The sequence below is a fragment of the Thamnophis sirtalis genome, unplaced genomic scaffold (assembly GCF_051295495.1).
Source record: "Thamnophis sirtalis isolate CommonGarterSnake01/CBP01778 unplaced genomic scaffold, rThaSir2_p1.2 scaffold_6, whole genome shotgun sequence".
Taxonomy (NCBI): domain Eukaryota; kingdom Metazoa; phylum Chordata; class Lepidosauria; order Squamata; family Natricidae; genus Thamnophis; species Thamnophis sirtalis.
In genome coordinates this window covers 61,748,396-61,771,864 of record NW_028261386.1, presented here as the reverse complement: position 1 = coordinate 61,771,864, position 23,469 = coordinate 61,748,396, and the positions used below count along the sequence as shown (strand labels likewise).

At 35.3% G+C, this 23,469-nt stretch overlaps 1 protein-coding gene across 6 annotated transcripts in view; it reads left to right on the top strand.

Moving 5' to 3' along the window:
• CRIM1 (cysteine rich transmembrane BMP regulator 1) overlaps nucleotides 1-23,469 on the top strand; it is a 140,851-nt gene that overhangs the window by 85,865 nt on the left and 31,517 nt on the right. For all 6 annotated transcript variants that reach the window (XM_087717980.1, XM_014071290.2, XM_014071293.2 and 3 more), the window contains 5 exons: nucleotides 678-920; nucleotides 5,233-5,353; nucleotides 9,121-9,242; nucleotides 13,090-13,272; nucleotides 15,311-15,508. In XM_087717980.1, coding sequence (XP_087574106.1) covers nucleotides 678-920; nucleotides 5,233-5,353; nucleotides 9,121-9,242; nucleotides 13,090-13,272; nucleotides 15,311-15,508 — 867 coding nt within the window. The remainder of the gene's footprint in view (nucleotides 1-677; nucleotides 921-5,232; nucleotides 5,354-9,120; nucleotides 9,243-13,089; nucleotides 13,273-15,310; nucleotides 15,509-23,469) is intronic.

Genomic DNA, 23,469 nt, shown 5'->3' with positions numbered 1-23,469 from the left:
ATGAGGAGCCAGATTCAGCATAGTTCCCTCAACAGTCTGGCTCCTCGTTTTACCCACCTCAGAAGGATGGAAGAACTGCTTAGAGAGGGCTGTAAAAGCACTATGAAGCTTCATATAAGGCTAAGTGCTGTAGTGCTATTGCTGAGAATCCTGACTCAGTTTACAGTAAGACTTGTGCCAACACTCTTTGAAAGGAGCCCCACATGTAGCAAATGGTTGAAATTCAAATAACTCTCACCTATAATCCACCTGGGAAATTATTTTTTTCTTTAAAAAGATGTTAAGGAATAACGTAGTCTTCTCTAAGAAATAGACAAATAGTCCGAATGTGTACAGACATGGCTAGGCTTCTGCCCCTAAGGCAAACAAACATTTTTATTGTTCTGTGTGATCATTGTCTTGGTTCAGGATATCTAAAAAAGATCAAGCAAGCAAACATGCATCTTTAAGGAAAATATGCACACCTCAATTTCATGGGTATTATGTTTATTAGAAATATCCCTTGTATTTATTTATTTTCATGTTCTTCAAGAACCACTGCTGCAATGTAAGTTGACTAGATAGGTGGCATTGGTAAAAAAAATACTTTAAAATATGTGTGCATGACTTTTCATCACTGTGAAGCTTCAGATATCAAGTAATATCTTCCTGACGTGTGCTTACTGTCTTGCTTTCAGAAGAAAAACCGGACTGCTCTAAAGCCCGTTGTGAAGTGCAGTTTTCTCCACGCTGCCCAGAGGACTCAATTCTGATTGAAGGCTATGCTCCCCCTGGAGAATGCTGCCCTCTTCCAAGCCGCTGTGTCTGCAATCCTGCAGGATGTTTGAGGAAGGTCTGCCAACCCGGCTATTTGAATATATTGGTTTCCAAAGCGTCAGGAAAGCCAGGGGAATGCTGTGATTTCTATGAATGTAAACCAGGTAAGGTATACTCTTCTTTCCTGTTCTGTCCTGGTCAGTTTTGTCAAAGCTTATTTATAATTTAATATGTGTCTCTTCCTACTACTGAAACAAAAGACTCCCAGGCCCGTGATGGCAAACCTATGGCATGTGTGCCAGAGATGGCACACATAGCCTTTCTATGGGCATGTGCACCGTCGCCAGCTGATCTTCCACAACTCCAGAAACCCGAAGACCAGCTAGTTTGTTCACATGCGCATGCCGGCCACCTGGTCCTTGGATTTGCAGTGCACACGTGCATACTGGCCAGCTGATCTGTACGTGCACTGGAGCGCCAGAAACCCAAAGAGCAGGTGGTTGGTGCACATATGCCAGCTGGTGTTCGGTTTTCTGGTGCATGTGCATGCATGCACACATTCCAGTTTGGGCACTCTGTGCCAAAAAGGTTCGTCACTGCTGTTCTAGGCCAACATTTCCATATAACATTGTTGCTTAAAACAAAAACCTTAATAATAAAGTTCCTGTCAATGAAATGAAGCAAATAGTTCAAAAATGGCTGGCCCTGAACTATGTCAGCATGACTATGTCGGAATTGTCAGTCTTGGAGAGGGTCCTGAGAAAGATGTCGGGGGAACCATATTGGAAGATCAGATGAGGTAGCAGACTATTAACCTGTGTGATGGCATATAAATTCATGAGATAGTCAGATGGTCTTTTTATCTTTTATTAGTTCAAAAAAAAAAAAGAGTGCAGTGAGCAGTGGTTGCAGTTGGCTTTGAGATCATTTTTAAAGCAATCTGCATCCACGAGTTAGTCAAATTGAAAAAAGAATCCAGCTACCTATTCTAGTTTTGTGTTAAGGTTACAGAGGGGTTTCCAATGCTCTTGCTAAATGATGAAGGCCCAGAAAAACTGATTAGAGGACTTTGTTCTAAACACAGCAACACAGTGTAATGACTTTATTATTTTATCACCCTTATCTGTATAATAAAAAATGCTGTCTGAAAATTGTACATGGCTAGGTTATGATAGTATTTTTCGTCTGAGAAGTATGTTCAACTGTTCGAAAATATATCATAGGTGTAACCACCGTTGCTTACATTCTGACCCTTTAACTAAATAAAATCTCACCATTAGAATTACATATTTTGGAAACTCAACAAAACTGAGGGGGGGGGAAGTAAATCACTGTGACATAGTAGTTGTGGTTAACACTACAAATTGCCATTGAGGAAAATCAAGTCCACTTCAGCCATACGGACTCATTAGGTGACTTTGGCTCAGTCACTGTGATGGTATGTAGTTAAGAAGTGGTTTCCCAGGAAGGAAGGTGTATATTCTAGAGAAGCAAAAGGCAACTCAGTCTGGTTGTTACATGTCAGAAAAGGAAGGTAAAGACAGCCCCTCCCTAATAGTTATGGAATGTATGGTAGGTGTAGATAGTAGAGCACTCAGTCTTGCAAGTTTTTGTCTATAGATATGAAATAGTTAAATAATTCAGTTTAGAAGAATCTCCACATGTCATTTTTGCTTTGGAGTCTGACAATGACACTCTTTTCATTCAACCTATTCCACTGAGTTTTTGTTGTGGGAACAATAGGAAGGGGGAGTGCAGTGAATGCCACCTTGAACTCTTAGATAGGATATAAATTTAACAAATTAGGATCAGTGTAAGTATGATCTCAAGGAGGAAATGTTCTAGAGGGTAGGCACCATGATAGAAAAAGCTTTCATCCTTACACTCCCTCACAAAAAGCTTCCTGTGTATGCCTCTCCTACCAGATCTAATAAGTAACCCAGTCTCAAGCCATGAAAGGTTTTGAAGGTAACTACCTGCATTTTGTAGAGGGATGTGGTGGCTCAGTGACTAAGATGCTGAGGTTGTCGATTAAAAAGGTTGGTAGTTTGGCTATTCGAATCCCTAGCTCTGCTTAACAGAATGACTTGTTACTTGTCCCAGCATCTGCCAACATAACAGTTCAAAAGCATGTAAAAATGCAAGTAGAAAAATTAGGAACTCCCTTTGCTGGGAAGGTAACAGTGTTCTGTGCATCTTTGGCATTTAGTTATGACCATGGAGACATCTTCGGACAGTGCTGGCCCTTTGACTTTGAAAAGGAGATGAGCACCGCCCCCTAGAGTCAGGAATGACTAGCACATATGTGGGAGAGGAACCTTTAACTTTACCTACCTGCATTTTGAAAGAATAGTGCTAGCCAATAGCAAATATATATTTACTTTTTCCTTGTTTGTTTTATTGTTATTTTACTTTAGGCTACTAAAGTAGCCCCATAGCAAAATAGGCAGGAAATAAAATTGATGATTGTGATGACGACAAATCCAGTCTGAACATCTAGCTGACTATAGGATGAACCATAATAATAACATATGCCAAATGACCAGTTCCAAATGACTGTCTGTGCTAACGAACTTTACGTCAGCTGAAACTTCCAAATACTCTTCAAAGGCAGCCCGATATAGAGTATATTACTGTAGTCCAGTCAGAAAGTGACTAAGGCATTGTGAACATCTCAGTCCAGGAAAAAGGTGCAATTGGCACACAACATAAAGCTGTCTGACTATAGCTACTATTTTTTGTTTGAACAGAAAAGGAGTCCTGGTGGATCTTCTCAAACTGTTCTATCTGGGGCAGTGCAACCCCATTTAGATCAAAAGATGGGAAGTTCTCAGAACCAGGGATATTTGTTGATATATCATGCCAAATCTCAGATCTCCAAACTCTTAGTTTTGTTATTATTTTCTTATTATTACTCTTATTTTCATATAACAAGAAAGAAGAAGCATGTTCCCATTTTTAGCAGCACTCATTCCTTGTAGCAGATCCTTTAACATCCAATGCAGTATTGTTCCAGAAGCATTTGTACATCTTAAAATTTCTCTATCTGTAATGTTATTAGTAAATGTTCTATCAAGTTGCACAAATTCATCTACTTGCTCTGATTTTTTCCCATTTATATAATATTTCTAGTTGTTAACTCTGTTCCCTTTTCAAAGCATCTTTTATTCATTAATTTTCATATTCATTCAACCTTTCTAATGCTTTCTGCACATTGTTAAGCTTGTCAGCCAACAGCACAGTACCATCTGTATTCAAATGTATAGGCACATTTGTGGTCCCAACTAGCACTTCTCAAGTGACATCCCAGGGTTTCCCTTTATCCATAAATAGATTTAACAGTGAAAGGAAACATCTCATATCCTTAATCTTCTCCGTACTCACTGAACTATTTCATTTATTATCACACATTCTTTATTTCAATTATATAATGCTTTTAACATATTCACCAACAAGGCGTAATATTTGTGCAAAACATCCCATTATTCTAGCCTATTAACTTCATCATATTAACTTCCCAAAACAAATGTACAATAAGCTTTCTTTCCCACATTTATACATTTCTCAGTGAACCACTAAATCTAGTCTGCACATCCCTTGCCGGATATAAAGCTTCATTGCACTTCCCAAATTTTGCTCATCATTACCTATTATATATTTTTAATTACAATTCTGTTGGACATGTTCCCGAGCAAGCTTAACAAACTTGTGTAGATCTTCCAGCACGGTTAATAGGAACCCAAAACCATGCATCATTTAGCACCTGCATTACAACAAATATGGTTGACACAAATGACTGTTTTTTAAGAATGCATGGGTTGGCTCTAATCTGATACAAATCATCAGTCCAATTCAGATTACTGACCTGACATAATGCAACTATGGAGATCTATTCAAAGGCAGTTAATTTGAAAATAATTGAGTTTGGCAATTCAGTTGTATTAGCCATGAATCAAAAAACTAAATAAAACTTCTCACAGTAATACTCTTTACAGTTATAATAATTCAGCAACTGATTTTAAAATGTGATGTATATCATTTAAAATTTAAACAGCGATATTATTGATTAAAATCTCAACTTTTAGCAACATGGATAGATTTTCTGCACTTTTAGGTCTCTTAATGATGCAATCATTGGTGTCCTAATAGAATTTATCCAACATACTGCTTGCTATTCTTTTCTTCTTTTTAACTGTTCCAAGCATTATGGACTTAGAGAATTATGTCTCCACACAGTGTGTCCAAAATAATATAGATGAAGCTATATAATATTTAAATAACTTGAGCAAAAATTCTGGCTTGATTTGTTCAAAAATTAATTTGTTTATTTTCCTGGTTATATGTGATATTATTTAAAGTCTTCTCTGGCAAGAGTTCAAATAACATATCAGTAAATGAAATAGTTGAACTTTATCATTATGCTTCCTAAAAAGAAATTATTTCATTCTTTTCCTTACCTTAATTGTTTCCCACCAGTGTTCAGTGTGGACTGTAGTACAGTGGAATGCCCTCCGGTCCAACAAGTTGCCTGTCCTTTGGATAGCTATGAAACTCAAGTCAGGCTGACAGCTGATGGATGCTGCACTCTTCCCACAAGGTTTGTTATATCTGAAGTCATAGTATCACAGTCAATATATACTGAGGCTAAATTTGTGACAGAAAAAGTCAAGTATATTAGTATACTGATTATTAAGTTACTATGTTAGCTAATATTGGATTTAAAATGAAGATTTCCTAGACTGAATAATCATTCTGTGAAGTGTTAGTGACTGTTAGCTCTGGAATAGCTTTCTTTCAGTCCTGTATTTTGAGGAAAATTTATTTTGAAAAAACAAAAATACAGCTTTAATATGAAACTTTGTGGCATATATAAATATGTGTCAAGTTTGATACTTCAGATTACTCTAACATCTTTGAAGTATTATGTTGGCTTATCTTAGTAGAAAGATGTATTTGCAGCAAATCCTATATGTCAAGAAACTATATATGTTTTTTTTAGATTAACAGCTGTAAGATATAATATTACTCAAATATAGCATTTCACTTTAGAAATAGTGTGCTCTCTGTGTGACAGATTATTTAGGTACCACTTCAACCATTTGTGGGGTGAAAAGATAATCAGGAATCTTGAAACTGTTCTAGAAACTGGTCTCTGAAATATATGGTTGTCCCAATATTCTTCCTGCCTTTAGCCCTGTTATAGACTCGTAGATTATTCTTAAGTAGAGCTTTGCTAGTACATTTTTTATAGGGAAAAATGTAAGACTGGCTTCTACTGTACAATAATCCTCTAGCCCTGCTTCTGTCCTTGTAGTCAAGATGAAGACTTTGTCATCATGAACCTGTGCATACTTAAAGAATAAAGTATTAACAGAGCTCTGAATTCATCACAATTTATTACCCTTGTTTCATTTCATCTAAATGATTTTAAAACTTCAGCCTGGGTTCATAACTGAGAAACATATTTTTATATATAAATAAAATGAGGTATATTCTATCTTGCTGAGTTTCTTTTAAAAAAAAAAATCCGATGTGCCTTTATTTCAAAATCCAGTAATGTATGAAGTTGCTTCCATTTAGCAATAGCACTAGCACATATACCACTTCACAGTGCTTTACAGCCCTCTCCAAGTGGTTTACAGAGTCAGCATATTGCCCCCCAAAATCTGGGATCTGATTTTGCTGACCTTGGAAGGATGGAATGCTGAGTCAACCTTGAGCTGGTGCAAATCAAACTGCTGGCAGTCAGCAGAATTAGCCTGCAATACTGCATTCTAACCACTGCACCACCACAGGTCCTTAAGATTTATAATATCTTAAGTTGTTTTCAATATATAACCTATATTAATTATCAGTTATTATCATACAGTTTGGTGTTATTTTCAGAGAGCTGCTTTGGTGCACATCCCAAAAAAGAAAAAAATGCTTCTCTCTGATAATTCAGTACCCTTTCTATTAATATTTTTATTTCCTCCAGTGTTGTCTGTATATGTTAGGTGGTATTCTAAAAACTGGAAAGATATCTGCTTGAAAGATGTATTAATCATTCCATGAATTTCATAAATCTACTTGTGTTCCTTTTCTGTAAACTTTTAAATAACATGCAAAGAGCATTAAAAATCTGATATACATCATTTATCATACTTTTTGAAGTAACATATTTTATTAGATCAGTATAAATAGTCTTGCTCTTGATGGCACATTTCAGCTCCACTGATATAGTAAGCTATAATTTAGGATCAGCTTTAGCTTGAATAATTTTCATTTAACTTGTCTTTTGTTTTCCAAAACACAAATTCCAGAAATGTCTGGAGATTGGACAATTAATTGCTAATATTAAATATTAATTTATTTCATTCCGATTAATAAAATGCTAAGCGCATTGCCATTTCCTATGATATTGTTGTACTATTCTTCTATTTTTACTACAATGTTATTGTTCAATTAACTATAGAACATGTTATATCTGTTCCTACCTATGCTTTATTTAATCTAAACTGTATTATTGATTTCTCAGCTGACAATATTGGTAGGACTTTCATATGATACAAGTTGAACAAGAATGTCTAGAACAAAGTTTTGATGATGTAGAACTGTATAAGATAACTTGAACACATTCTGCACAATATTATTGTGGATATTTTTAAATGGAAATATTGATAATCCATTTTTTGGCATGTAATGAAATTAGATCTTTCTTTTGCTCACAAAGCAGAAGCCAATTGTAAGGGGGAACCAGGCTATCCCACCACGCTGATATACTGTATGCCACGAAGTGGATTTTATAGGGCTATGCTAGTTATTGTGGATTTATACACGGGATGGCCAGAGGCTTTCCCTACTAGAATGTAGTAAGGCTCCTGAAATAGAGACTGGATTTATTTGTGCATACGAAAATAACTAGAACTATAATTCTTAGATTCTTGGCAGAAAACATAAAGAAAATCCTCTGTGGGGCACAGTGGTAATGGAGGGAGTCAGAAGAAAGGGAAGTCAGGTTGATAGCAACAGTATCTCAACACTAATCCTATCTTTTTCTATGTGTCTCACAATGTCACATGCTCCAAAGACGCAGAGTTTAATTCACAAAGCCATTTCAGTCATTCTAATGAAATTGCTAAGTTGCTGTGGATGTGCTAGCTGGCCTTCAGGTATAAACAGACTTTGTGCTGACATCTCTAAATAGTATTGTATTTGTGACAATATTGCTATGAAATGCTGATTGATGAGGTTTGAGGCTCAGCAGGCAGGATATTGCATATTTAGCCATAATTGCGAGCGTTATTGCATTGGATTAGGTTTATCCTCAGCACAATCATTTTTCACGCCCCATTTCTTAATAGTTCTGGCCATTTAGAGGTCTTTTTGACCAGAAAGATTTCAAGAATTTAAATTAATATTGTGGAAAGTGCCCAGTCATCAAGCTTAAATTAATTACAAATTATTAGCATGGTAAATATGAATTTCCTTATTAAATATAGGAGGAAAAAAAGGTTAATCCACTTCCATAGATAAATGGCCTCCCCCTGTATTTAAAAAAAAAAAATAATGGTCACTTTAATCCTCATCTTTAGTTTTAGGCAATACAAGTCTGTTTCTTCAAATTTGTTTACAGGATTTTTCATTCTGCTAAATTAAAGGATTTGAAAAGGCATTTGTAAATATTTAAGCAACCACTGACATATGCTTTTTCTTTCTAATGCTACCTTGGCTACCTGTATCAAAACTCTCAACCTAAATATTTTTTATTAGTAGATTAAATCTTGACAGTTTAAAGTTAGTTATACAAACACGTTATGTTGAAAAAAGAAACTGTCCAGAAAATGTCTGGGAGTATAGAAGCTTACAAATCTATGCAATTTCCCATGCTGAACAGTCTTACGCAATTTAAAGTATAAATGGTAGAGAAATTTGATAGGTATGTTGATGATGTAATTGGAAACAGTAGGAGCAATAGATAACTTGATGACCTCTCCTACCTTATTATGCATTTCATGTCCTTTAAACCTAGAACCTGCTAGTGGGACTAAACTGACTGATTTCGAGAACCGTGCTTGTTTCATTTTTTTTACTATAGTGCTTTTCCCAACAACTGTAGATACTAAAACATTAGTGACTTTTTAACACATTTTGGTCTCCCCGGGCTACAATGGGATTTGGAACACCAGTCTTCAGATAAAAGTTGAGCATTGTCCTTTGAACATTCTTTTTTTAAATTGTGTTGTGTTGATAACAGTCATGTTGTCCTTTTATTATGTAACAGGAAAACCATTTGGCTTTCACAATTTGCTTTTTTTCCGTTTGTTTTTCCCATCCCATGTGTTGCTTCACTTATTTATGGAGCTTTCAATGCTTCGGTTTCAGGTGCGAATGTCTCTCAGGTTTATGTGGTGTTGCAAAATGCGAGCCAGGCTTCATCCCCCAAATAGTGTCACGTGGAGACGGAACACCTGGCAAGTGCTGTGATGTCTTTGAATGTGTCAATGGTATGTTATGTTGACAGTGTATTTGGACTAAACATTTTGAGATACTAGTATATGAATAATATTGATATCTTCCTTACTATGCAGCAAACAAGTAAAAAATTATGTCTAAAAATGTAATAGGTCCATTTTCCTCTCATAAAATTTATGTTGCAAATCTTTTGTACATAGGTTAAAAACCAACATTTGCATTACTGTATGTTCATTTCTTTACTTCATATGAACTCATGGACTTTAGTTTGCTTATAAACTCAAAATAGTGTATTCTGAGGAGCATGCTGACACATATGATTGGAGTTTTGAAAAAGTATCCTGCCCGTAGTTTCAGCTAAAAGAATAAGCCACAGGGAAGGGTGTGGGGAACAAAAAGTTTTAACTAAAAGATTTGTGTTTTTGTGTTGTGACATGAGTCAGATCTTGCAACTACTGATACAGATCTTTCTGTGGGATTGTTTCCTGTATACTCTGGTTAAAGCTCCTGGAATGCTTCCTGAGGCAGGAGACATCACCTCTGCCTCTTTCTTAGGAAGAGATCGTTTTAAAATATTAAACAGTATTTCAGACAAGTTTTGTCTTAGCAGATGTCAGTAATCACTTAATATGTATTTATCAAAGTGGCTAAAAAATATAAATGTATTTTCAAACTACAAAGCTTTAGCTAAAGAGTTCCATATAGTGTATTCTACTCCACAGTAGCTGAAGAGAGCAGAAATCAGAAATTGTTTTGTCTTTGTTTTTATACCTGTGTTTCTGTTTGTACATACATATTTATACGCACACACTGTGCACATGCCCATATACTTTCTGATTTGCCACAGATGGAGGGCAAGCAGTCCCATTTGAATGTACAGGTAATCTTTGCTTACAGATCACATTTGAAAATGGCAAATCTGTTGCTAAGTGCCAAGTTGCCAGGTGGAAAATCACATAATTACAATAGTCTTAAAGCCTCATTTTGAATTCAATCATTAAGTGAAACATCACATGGCTATAACTTGTGATTTTATTCTCACCTTCTCCATTTAACTGTTTGTGTCAGCCAGTTGCAAAGCAAACAAATAGCAATCATGTGACCATGGGACATTCTAGTGGTCATGAATGCAAAGATTAGTTGCAACTCTTTTTTTACACCAGTGTAACTTTGAATGGTTGCTGAATGAGGCAGTCGATAAAAAAGGACCATTTGAATAATCATTCCAAAATGGGCTTATCAGAAAATGAGAACATATGCATGTGAAGGTCTCCCAACATTCCCACTTAATGCCTCTTGCTGTAGAGAAAATAGTTTATTGTGAAATTAATTAAAATGATAATGTGAATAAGTAGAAATAGTGACATCACATTTTAATAGAATTTATTATCCGCAAAATGGAGTTGCTATGTAAAATTACTATTAAGACCCAAAATGCTTTTGCAAATGCTCATCCTTTATGTCAGTATAGCATGGTGAATAGCAAGTAAAATTGGATTTATGGTAATCTTATCGGTAATCCTGGGCAAAGAAAATTATTCCAATATTAATGAAATTATAGCGTCAGTTTGGGTTAGTAGTTAAGACACCAGGCTAGAAACCACAAGACTGTGACTTGAAGGCACATCATCACGGTCATCATCAATGAAATTATAAACTGTACAAGCATCAATACTGAATATCTTTAAATCCATAAAAGGTATTTAAATTTTAAAAGTAATTTAAAATCATTTAATCAATTATTAATAACATTCATTAGATGCAAATATAATTTATGCAAGCAATTAGTTCTAGATTATAAACTGAAACATCTTACATTTTTAAAAGCATTATGCTACTAATCACCTCAAAGCTGTCTTTTTTATTTGTATCAAAAACTATTACTTTATTGGAATATAATATACACAGGAAAATAAAAATAGTGGGAAATTAGGGGAGGGAAAAGGGGATATGAGAAAATGTGGAGTAGAAAGGGAAAAAGAAAGTTTTGCCTTCCAGCTCTTTTTAGCACAGTAGAAAATAATCATATTACAACATAAACTTTTTACTTTTATATAATAATATATATTATAATAAAGGCTGTCTTGAATATAAGACTTCAGAAGAGAAAAAATTAAAGCATACTACACTGACTATTGTTAAATCATACAATATTTAAAATACTATTCAAAATGCTGCATAATTTTTTCAAAGCACATAAGCATTAATATAACTATACAAAGAAGTAGATAGCTATAGATGAACCGATGCAGTGTTTTTTGTCTGACTCTTTTAAAGCTACCCCAGCAGTATCTCTGTAATTTCTTGGTGTAATAATAATAGTAAAGAAAGCAGTTAAAGAAATGATAGTAAAGAAATCAGTTATAGTCCAGGATTTTTTTATTAATTAATAGTAATTCCATTGGTATGATATTTGACTATAGAACAGATGTAACACCTGTAAATAGCAAGTTTATTTAAATTTCTTTTCCTATTTTTTGCTGTAACTAGTTCTAATAGGAATGTTTTTTAAACAAAATTGCAGTACTAATCTAAGAAAGCAAACTGATGGTACAACAAGCTCAAGCTGTGCATTTTCCATTGTATTCTGGTACTACTAAATACTTTGTTCTTTTTTTATCATTTATTTGTAGTTTGTATAATATTGTCAATCAGAGCCTCTAATTGGATTACAACCAGTATTTATGAAATGATTAAAAAATGGGTATTGTAATGCTGGGACCATAGGCAACCGTTATATGTATTCTTCTGTCTTTGAATTGTGGGAAACAATAGGTAGTATGTTACCATATTTTGACATTTTTCCTGCAACTATATTTGTCTTGTCCTTATGACCCTTAAAGAAAAAAGTCTATTTGCACAATTAAAGATTTTATGCTGTATTTGATATGAAGGCAAAGTGTGTACAAGCCTGGCTGTTCATGTTACCTTAGAAATTATGAGTCTAATAATGTTATAACTTGTAAGATCAGTTCCCAATCTCATTGCATAAAAATATAAAAGTAATAGTCGTCATCCAAAGAGGACCATGCTCTACACCTGAGGGCAAAAACACAATAAAAATAAATATTACAGTTAGCTGACCTTCTTGAGATCCTCAAACCTGCTCGAGTTTAACAGCTGAACTGTTCAGGCCACTCTTGTGTATTCCCCTCTATCATCAAGCTAAATTTGGAGAAATAATGGCACAGATTTCCATTACCCTCACCTTTCATTATAGAAAATATAAGAAGGAAAAGTTAGTCAATTACACTGAATGTCTACTTCCAACTATTAATTATTAATAAAGAAGGCAAGGAATGTGGTACCTGTTGTATTTCTGTTTCCTGGCCAGTTGGAAATATTTTTGTGATAATAAGGAATGTGGTACCTGTTGTATTTCTGTTTCCTGGCCAGTTGGAAATATTTTTGTGATAATAGTTGTATGATTTAGGCTTTGCAAGATATGCTATTGTACTATGCATACTGTACTTTATGGCATACTCTGATGTGTAAATACAGCCAATGATAGATTTTTCAATAAACCTTTCCCTTCCTGGAAAAAAAAGCATAGCAAAATTCATAGATTTATTAATTGCTATTGATCATCCATTCCTTTACAAGCACTACAAGTGCCATAAAATCTTTTTCTTATACAATGAAGATGCTCTGAGAAAGAATTGGATATAATCAACATCGGTTAGTTGTTGTTATATATTTAAATGGAAAATACCCCAGAATCTCTGAAACCAAAAATCCAGTTTAACAGATATACTGATTCTTGTCTGAATTAAGACTAGCTAATTGCACAAAACTCAATTTCAGGAACAAAGCCTTCTAGTGTTTAATGTTGTGCAACATCTCCATGAAAAATACCTTTTCCTTTTTTGCTATTTTTAGAAGTGAAGCCAGCGTGTATATTTAATAGCGTGGAATATAAAGATGGAGACATGTTCCGAATGGACACTTGTCGGTTTTGTCAATGCCAAGGTGGTGTATCTATTTGTTTCTCCGCACAATGTGGCGAACTACACTGTGATAGATACTATGTACCCGAAGGAGAGTGCTGTCCAGTATGCGAAGGTAATTTCTTTTGTCGCTTGGCTTCAGGAATTGATGAACATTAAAAGCTAAATATAATATTTTATAGCAATAGTTAAAAGTTGATATGAAAGAAACTTGACATTGATCCAACTTAAATGAGTTTGGTTATTTATATATTTAATACATTTACAGTATTTTTCAGAGTATAAGATGCATCAGAGTATAAGACGCACCAAGATTTTGAAGAGGCAATTTTTTTAAAAAAGTAGGTAGGTAGGTAGAGTGATAGAGAGGGAGAGAAAGAGAGAGAAAACAGAGGTAGGTAGGGAGAGAGAGAAAGAGAGTAGTTAAGTAGGTAGGGAGATAAAGGGAGAGAGAGGGGCGTAGGTAGGTAGAGGGATAGAGAGAGAGAAATAGAGAGAGAGACCGAAATACAGTAGATAAGTAGGGAGAGAGACAGTAAGTAGGTAGGTAGGTAGGTAGGTAGGTAGGTAGGTAGGTAGGTAGGTAGGTAAAGGGATATAGATAGAGAGGGAGAAAGAGAAATACAGGAGGGAGGGAGGGAGGGAGTAGTTAGGTAGGTAGGTAGGTAAAGGGATAGAGAGGGAGAAATAGAGATAGAGAAATACGGTAGGTAGTGAGAGTGTTTGTGTGTGGGTAGGTAGGTAGGGGGGTAGAGAGAGAGAAATGGAGAGAGAGAAATACAGTATATAGATAGGGAAAGAGAATAGGTAGGTAGGTAGGTAGGTAGGTAGGTAGGTAGGTAAAGGGAGAGAGAGAGAGAGAGAGAGAGAGAGAGAAATACAGTTGGTAGGTAGGGAGTGTGTGTGTGTGTGTAGGTAGGTAGAGGGATAGAGAGAGAGAAATAGAGAGAGAGAGAAATACAATAAATAGATCGGTATTTCTGCTGGCAATTGATTAATTCTCATCAATCAGCTTTCCAAAAGAGAGAATAAAAGTTTTTGCACTCTGCAAACCTCCCAAAAACAACTTGTTTTTCACTAAAACGGGTCTGTTTTGTTTTTTAAAAAAAGGCATGAATGGCCTTGGGGGGGGGGGGGCTTGCAGAGTGCTCCGGGGGGGGGGGGAGTGAGCAAAAAAGGCCTGTTTTTCGCAAAAAAAATTGCATGCATAGCCTTATGGAGGCTTATAAGTGCTGCTGAGGGCTGTGGGGACCAAAAAACGGCCCATTTTTTGCTCTTTTCTGCCCTCCCCAGCCACCAGGAGCTCTATGAAAGTCTCCATAAGGCTATGCCTGGCCATTTTGATGAAGGGGCGTGGAGGCAAAAAATACAAAAAATGTATTCAATATATAAGATGCACCAAGATTTTCAGCCTCTTTTTTGAGGAAAAAAGGTGTGTCTTATACTCCAAAAAATACGGTATATGTAAATGTATATGCACTATTGTCATTATGCACAATTCTGATTAATAGTGCAAGGTTAATTGTAATTTGATATGATCTCCTTTGCTCAAAACACATTTCCAATAAAATCATATTTCTGTTATTTTCCTATGAAAATAGACTACATCACGTTAGGTACTACAAATAATTAATTGTCACAGCATTCAGAAGAAGTTTTTTTGACAGCTTTAAAGTACAGGTAGCTGTCAATTTACGATCACAATTGAGTCCAATTGAGATTTTTATTAAGTGACTTTTGCCCCAGTTGTTAAGGTTATCATTGCAGTTGTTAAGTTAGTGACACAGTTGTTAAGTGAATCGGGCTTCCCTATTGACTTTGCTTGTCATAAGGTCCCAAAAGGTAACCCCAGGACACTGCAACTGTGATAAATATGAATCAGTTCCAAGTGCCTGAATTTTGACATTGTGACCATGGGAATGTTGCAATGGTTGTAAGTGTGGAAAACGGTCATAAGTCACTTTTTTTCAGTTCCATTCTAATTTCGAATGGTCACTAAACGAACTGTTGTAAGTCAACAACTGCCTGTACATAGCCTTGAGTTGATGAATTCTGAGAACTTCAACCCATTGTTAGGAATATGGAATATTCATTAATCATTGTAGCTGGATTAAACTATTTAAGCTTTGTTTAATTTGCTTGTTTGCTTTCAGATTCCATTTCTCCAATTAGCAACCCTGCAGGATGTTATGCTAATAGTCAGATTCAAGCGCATGGTGACCGCTGGAGGGAAGATGATTGTACTTTCTGTCAGTGCATCAATGGAGAGTCCCATTGTGTGGCCACAGCCTGTGGACAAAGTTGCTTGAACCCTGTAAAGGTTCCAGGAGAATGTTGCCCAATGTGTGAAGGTCAGACATGAAAAAAATTAATTATCTGTCTTTTTGTGGGGAAGGATGGATAGCTTTGATTATAGTGTTCCTATTTTTAAAAACATAACAAAAGCCCTTCCCTTATCTAATAACAGAAGAACGTGTGCCATCAGCTTTAACTGCAATGAATAGAACTTGTTTTGGAGCAGAGTAAGGTTTTGTATGACTGCATTAGACATTAGATAATACAGGCTGCTGCCGTATTATCTGCAAAACAAAGCGGGGGAGACATGACATTCTTTGAAAAATCTCTACATCTGTAATTAATTTACAGATTTACAGAGCATTTCTTTGTGCCAGTTTTCACTATATAGTCATTTTTTCTCACTTGGTAGAGTTTCAGACCCACTTTAATTTTATTATTCAAACTTTTTTTCATTTTGATCTACAGCTTTCATGGAATGGGTGATGATAATACATTGTCATGTGGGTCAGTCAGATATAATCAGATAGCAGCTCTGTCTTCCTCCTGCCTTATTTGTAGCGCTCAAGCTATAACTATATCTTCAGAAACCATTCAAACTTACAGCGGTCCTGATTATGTTTGGTTCTCAGAATGGCAGCCATCTCAGTACCTTCTACAATCATGTGATCACAGTCTGGCTGCTTGGCAAAGTGTTCACCCTTATGACTGGTTAACAAATGCCTTGCAATCACGTAATCACCATTTACAACTTTTCTTGCCTTGTGTACCCTGTGTCAGGTGCATCTCCTATACCCTTCCCGATCTCCACAGTGCCATACACATTCCCCTGCACACTATTCAGGACTGCCCTCTCACACCATCTCCAACCCTCCCCAATTACTCACACACCTCTCCTATACCCCCTTAAGTCCTTCTCCATCCACTTACCTGGGATTTTCTATTTCCCGCTGGCTTCCCCACTGACTTTGGTTGTGGGAAGTCAGCAGGAAATTGCTTTACCTAAACACCAGGGGAGTGTGTGTGTGTGAGAGAGAGAGAGATTGAGAGGTTTATATGCTGCCCATTTCAGTATCAAGCAGCTCTGGACAATGGCAACCGGGCTTGCAGGGATTGTCATTAAGTGATGTGGTTTTTACCAATGGAAATTCCTTTCTCAATTGCTGCTGTAAATCAAGGATTATCTATAGTAGGTCTTTTGGATCTTAGATACTAGTCGGGTTGGATACCCGTGCTTCACTACAGAACCATGTGATCAGGCTAGATAAATTGACAGTTAAAGCTTGAACATTAATGAGTAGTTATGATTGGTCTCCCCTCTCCCCTTCTTTCCCTCAGGTATGTCCCACAGAAGCTTCTCCTATCCCATTTGGTCCCATTGATCCTCTCCTATCCCCTTCTCTCCCTCAGGCTTACCCCACAGAGACCCCACCTATCTTATCACTTTCTCTCCCTCAGGTTTTCTCCACAGAAACCCCAGCTATCTTATCCCCTTCTCTCCTTCAGGCTTGCTCCACAGAAGCCTCTTCTATGTTATCCCCTTCTCTCCCTTTGGGGAGGTGGGGAGGGGGAGTAGAACTTCTAACTCCTTACCATTAGAGTATGCTAATAATAATAATATAAGAAATACTAATGATCTGATGGTCATTTAAAAAAAAATCTTTCTTAGCAAGCACCTAGAAAACAAGAGGAACATACGTGCCAAATTTTAAGTTTGTAGGCTTTATGGTTCTGGAGATTTCATGATGATGCATGAGTGGTATTTCACTTTTATATATATAGACTAGCTGAATGCCTGTGCTCCACTACGAAACTATGTGATCGGGCTTGATAAATCGACACTTACAGCTTGAAAATTAATGAGTAGTTACCATCGACCTCTCCTTTCCCCTTCTCTCCCTCAGGCTTGCCCCACAGAAGCCTCTTTTCCTCTTTTATCCCTTCTTTCCCTCAGGCTTGCCCCACAAAAGCCCCATCTATCATATCACCTCCTCTCCCTCAGGTTTGCCCCATTAAAGCTCCACCTATATTATCACCTTCTCTCCTTCAGGCTCCTGTCCAAACCCCCAGCCAGCAGGTCAGATAAGTCACATGCTGGCCATGCCCATGTTCAAATTTTCAGGTGGGGAGGGGGAGTAGAACGTCTAGCTCCTTAGCATCAGAGCATGTTAATAATAATATATGAAATACATGCTGGCCATGCCCATGTTCAAATTTTCAGGTGGGGAGGGGGAGTAGAACGTCTAGCTCCTTAGCATCAGAGCATGTTAATAATAATATATGAAATACTAATGCTCTGATGGTCATTTTGAAAAATCCATAGTTACCGAGCACCTAAAAGCCAAGAGGAACATACGTGCCAAATTTCAAGTTTGTAGGCTTTAAGGTTCTGGAGATTTCATGATTCTGGTGTGAGTGTTTTTGCGTTTATATAGATAAATAGATAGATAGATAGATAGATAGATAGATAGATAGATAGATAGATAGATAGATAGATAGATAGATAGATAGATAGATAGATGATAGATAGATAGATAGATAGATAGATAGATAGATAGATAGATAGATGATAGATAGATAGATAGATAGATAGATAGATAGATAGATAGATAGATAGATAGATAGATAGATAGATAAGAAGTATCTAATAAGGCTAAATTGGCTTGTTTACAACTTTATTGTTAAACTATTAAGAAGTGTTCACAAACCCTGAAAGTGAACATAAGACTTTTTCTAACTTATCCCCCACATTTTCCTTTTTGTAGGCTTCAGAAAATACATATTTCAGTTTTCAAAACCATGCTTGAGTCTTACAGACAGAAATGCTGTTCTGCAGCTATTCAGTAACCCAGTATATGGAAGACTAGTAATGGATCATGAGTATTTTACAATTCTTTTAACCATAGAACTCCTTCCCTAACTAATCTTTCTCATTGCCCATAACTTGTTACTTTGATTTCTTGCCTGAATGCTTAAGGGAAATTCATAGCAAATTGTGACTTGAGATGTAGCTCATTCATATGGTCTTACAATCTTATAGGCAATCAAATGTAGAGATTGGAATCCAGCAGTGTAGTTTTAAGATATATATCCCTTTTGAGAATGGCAAACCTGCTTTGTCCTTCATATTAAAAACTGGGATTCTGAATGGGCTCTTTCTTTTTAATAAAGAACAGGGTTCAACTAAACTTTCTTCAGAGATTTACTATATTCATATTTTTTTCTAAGAAAGGTTTCCAGAACCCTTTTTTGACCTCTTATGATTTTGTAAACTCCATACTTCTATTTATTCTGTAAAAGTTTAATTAAAAGATAAAGCTAAGCAATGTAGTTCTAAAATATTTGGTTGCTGCATTAGGAATTTGGACACAAGGAAGGAAATTCTCTGCATCTGAACTTGGAACTGGTATTTTTCATGTAATGAACTCAGGGAAAAGAAAAGCTGTCTGGAATGCTAACTATGAAGATGGAAAACATTTAGTCACCCTTGGAATGATATGAATGTTTTTCCAGGAAGCTTAAGTAAACGCATATTCTATAGCGCAGAAGGCAGTATTTAACTTTTTTTGGAAGATTGACAATGTTCCACAAAGAGCACGGAAGTTTAAAAAGATCATTAAAGATAGTTCTGTCAGAGGCAAACAAACTATTGAGTTAACTAAATATTTCTGCTTATTTTGAGGCATTTGACTTCATTTTTAAATAATGCAAAAATATTTTAGAAATGTTAAAGAAACATTTACAACTATAGCTTACATTTAATGTTACCCTCTATAAAAATAATGTCTTGTACAAGGATATATTCCACCTTTTGACTGTGTTGTATATCCTGCTGCACTACCAAGAATTGCTTTTCATGACTTTGGAAGAATGAACAGACACTAGGATTTGGCCTATTTACCATTTTAAACCACAAAACCAGCTAAGGGTTGGTCTTACAATATATTATTAATTTTAAGCACCCCTTAATAATTATATTTTACTTCATAAACATAAATTATATAAATTACTTTTGACTTCCCCTGCCAAAAACTTTCTGTTCTTTTCCTTCTCATGAACAGAAATAATTGTTAGGGAATGTAAAAGGCTGTGGGAGTCACTTAATAACTTTCCAGATGTCTGAAAAATGAATACATGTCTGTTTATGTATGACTTTTTTGCTTATCTGAATAAAAGAAATACCCTTAAAACTTGTACCTATAGTGGAAACACATTACTGTAGTTTCCATACTTAATGTAACACCAGAAAGCCTACCATAGAGTAGAGGAGAAAATTGATGAGATTTCCAGGATAATTCAGAGCCAAAATTTTGGTGACATTTGTACTGCAAACTTGCAAAATTTATAATCAGTGAAGCCAAATGGCAATATAATGGTCTTTCAAAGTTTTGCTTTGGATTACTGATTTGGGTGGGGTGGGGGGTAAAAGAAGAAGCTTGAGGAATGATTTGCACTGTAGGCTGCATTTGATTTAGAGGTTCAAGTTGTACAGCTTGCAAATAATAATTCTGGTCACAGTACATTTATTATGCAAAACAGATTACCCAGATGCTTTTCCTATTAGTAGGAAGTATTAGTTAAGAATCAGGTTCTGAAACAAGGTTGCCAAAGATAGAAGAAGCCAGTGAAAAATCAGCTGATGAAGTAGAGCGTAGGGACGCAGGAATTTCAGAAAAGAGAACTAGAAAAACATGAATCAGAAGAAAACCAATACATGAAAGAACCTTGATAAAAGAGATGAAATTTCTGCTTTCCCATTCATTTTACAATACATATTTTTGTTGCTATGCTCACAAAGGCACGTTCAGAGGAAACATAGATAAGTTTTGTACTAAGCTTTTTGAACAAACAGTAGTTGCTGCCTGCTCCATGATTTAATGTGAAATGAAATCTTCAGCTCAACTAAAAATCTTTTGTTCATATTGGATGACTTGAAGGAATGAAGGAGGACTTAATATTTTAGATTGGGTTTAAAATGAAGTGAAAGATATGTCTCTCAAGCCTGGATTAGACTTCTCTATTACTGCACGTCAGGGAACGTATACGTCTATCATTTGCATAAGTGCATAGCTGTTGCATTTATATATCTGCACATGTTAATGTTCTGGCTATGGGGCACTCAAACATCAAACCATAGAACAGGCTGTCAGATCAACCAATCAGCATGCACGATGCACACCTCCACACAACACGCAGTTGGGATTTAGGTATGCACATTTGCCTGTTTCTAACCGTCTGCAACCTATGCTTACTCCTTCACAGCATAGGTATGTGGTGACACCTACATACAGTTGCAGGAATTCTAAAAAAAGTTTCAGAAGGAACCCATGGTATAGTAAACAATCCAGGGTGTACATTTCATTCTTTAACTCTCTAGGTCATGTAATCACCTACCAACTCTGGGTTTTTGAATAACCGTAAAAATCCAATTCCTACATATTCTACTAATGAATGAGAAAAGTCTCTTTCTATTTAGTTGATAAAACTGAGCAGGCCAATATATATGATGATCAGGAGAACATGTTGTTTGGGAGAATGCAGCCATTGTTTGAATATTCCCCAATAGGTTACGTTGAAATATGATCTCCTCTGTTCCTATCCATAACAGTTTCTTCTATCATAATGCTTTGCAGTATTTCTCTTAGGTCTTCTAGATTTTTTTGATGGTCAGTCTAGAAACAGAATTTAAATTGTCTAGTTTACCAGGTCAGAGGACAAGTTCAGCCTCCTTTATTCAGAACTGAAGAAACATTGCAGAACTGAAGAAATTCCTCACCTTGGTCTTTTTTTCCTGAAAATTGTTTTGTGAGGCATCGATGAAAAGTTCAGTTTGTGTTAAGGGCTTTTGTATTTTAGGGAACAGAAAATGTTCTCTCTCTCTCGGCAAAAATCATGAGTAAACAAAACTTTTTCTTCACACTTATTCTGTTTTCACATTGAACATTTGGTGTGTGAGAAAAAGAGATTTTGTGTATTTTTATAATACTAAAAGTATGTATATAGATGCTTAGCAATAAAAAAGGCAACCAAAACCTAATTGATGGTAAATATCAAATATGCTGGCAGGTTTAAACACATGGAATATATAGTATTATTAGATAGTTTTAACTGAAATCCATTCAGTGAAAGGCAATAAAAATGATGCGGTTTGAAAAGCCTAAATGAATGCCAAGATTAATTAGAGGTGGTTACTGATTAATGCTTGTTTTTCACACAGCATGATCTGGATGATTGGACAAATTATTTGAAGGGTTTTGGACTAAGAATTTTGTATATATAAAGAAACTATATGCTCTCAAGGCAATGAATTTAGCCATCCTGAGTTGCGTAAAAAGCATCCTGGTTTACTAAAAATCCTAGGAAAGCATAAAGAATTTGAATCTCTTTCTTGTGAATGCCTTTAGATCTCTTAGAATTCTATACCTACTCTTTTGATGTAACTTTTTTCACCATTCTTGCAAATAGATGCAAGCTCTAAAACGTTCAAGATTTTCTGTAAACATAGTGTATACACTGTTTAATGAGGCAAGAAAGTTTGTCAATTTCAATTTTAGATTGAAAGTGGACTAGTTATCACTAGTCCCCCCCCCCCAAAAAAAAAAATAGGAGAGAAAACTGGAAAACCAACATTATAAGTTTTCATGGAGAAGACTACAAACACTTTGGCTCTTTAATATTAAATGTTTTGTGACCTACTCAGATAGAATTGTTCAGCAAATCATAATTAAAGAAGGAAAGGGTTGAAATAAAAATTAAAGTTTACTTTTGGCATATTTAAAATACTTTTCTGACTCAAAAATCAAATTGCTGAATATTTACAGAAGCAGATATGAGTCACTGGATTAAAGAATTCACTATTAAATGAAACCTGAAACTATAAAAATGAGTAGTTATTTGAAATGTTATGTTAATCATCTTAAAATAGCTATAACTTTAAAATAAAATTGCAACATTAACTTACATTATTAAATACTGCAGTGTGAGTGAATTTTTTCCATTTAGACTTTTTTAGGCTTTGGAAATCATTTTAACGGTGTCTCTCATAATTATATTATAGTAACACATTAATAAATTTGTGTGTATGTCTGTACATGTAATGCTTATTACAAATCTAATATTAATATTAAAGGATACAATTTTTTTTACATTCTTCCATTTCTAAAATGTATAGCAATGGAAAGTAATTTTCTGTTTATTGTCTCATCCTCTGTTCACTCAGGCTTTCTCCTGCAGTTTGTCAAGGACAGCACTGAAAGATTAACCTAGATCACATGACCATATGGGCTTTTTCAAACTTAACTGTTTGCCTATTCAAATAGCTAGAAGCCTGACTGTAGCTGGCTTTATTTGTTGAGTCTTGTTCAGTGAAGTGAGAATAGCTGCGGGGGTGTTTGTTTTGTTTTGTTTTAAAAGCTACATTTTTGTGGGGGGTGGGAAATAAAATTATTTCTTTTGTTCTCTTTCTCAGCTTATTAGGATTCAGGCATGCGTATAAAATTGCTGTATCTCAAGAGGTATCTTTGTGAATGGAAGAAGATAGTGATAGACTAGCAAAAAAGGAAAATGAACATAATGGAAGTAGTTATAGAATATTTCAAATATTATAAAGAAAAAGTCTCCAATAACTTACCTTGTAGAATAGACATTGTGACATTATTCAGGGGAAAATCTAATCATTATCTTTCCAAATTTTAGAAAAATAGTGTAATTGGAAACCAGGAGATATTTGTGAATAAAAACAGCACTCTCAGTGGATGAGGGAAACTTTCAAAGAGCTAAATATATATGGTTCATTTATTGATAATTTATAGATATTAGATTAGTATGAATATTGTTTTTCAGATAAAAAATATATTTTAAATACCATATTTTAACCCAAAATTATACGTATATAATTTTATATAATATACTGTATAATGTTATATAATAAAATAGAATAAGAATGGCATCTGAAAAAAAACTTTCAGTACTGATTTTCTCATAGGTTATATGTACATTTGGAAAAGACATATATAAA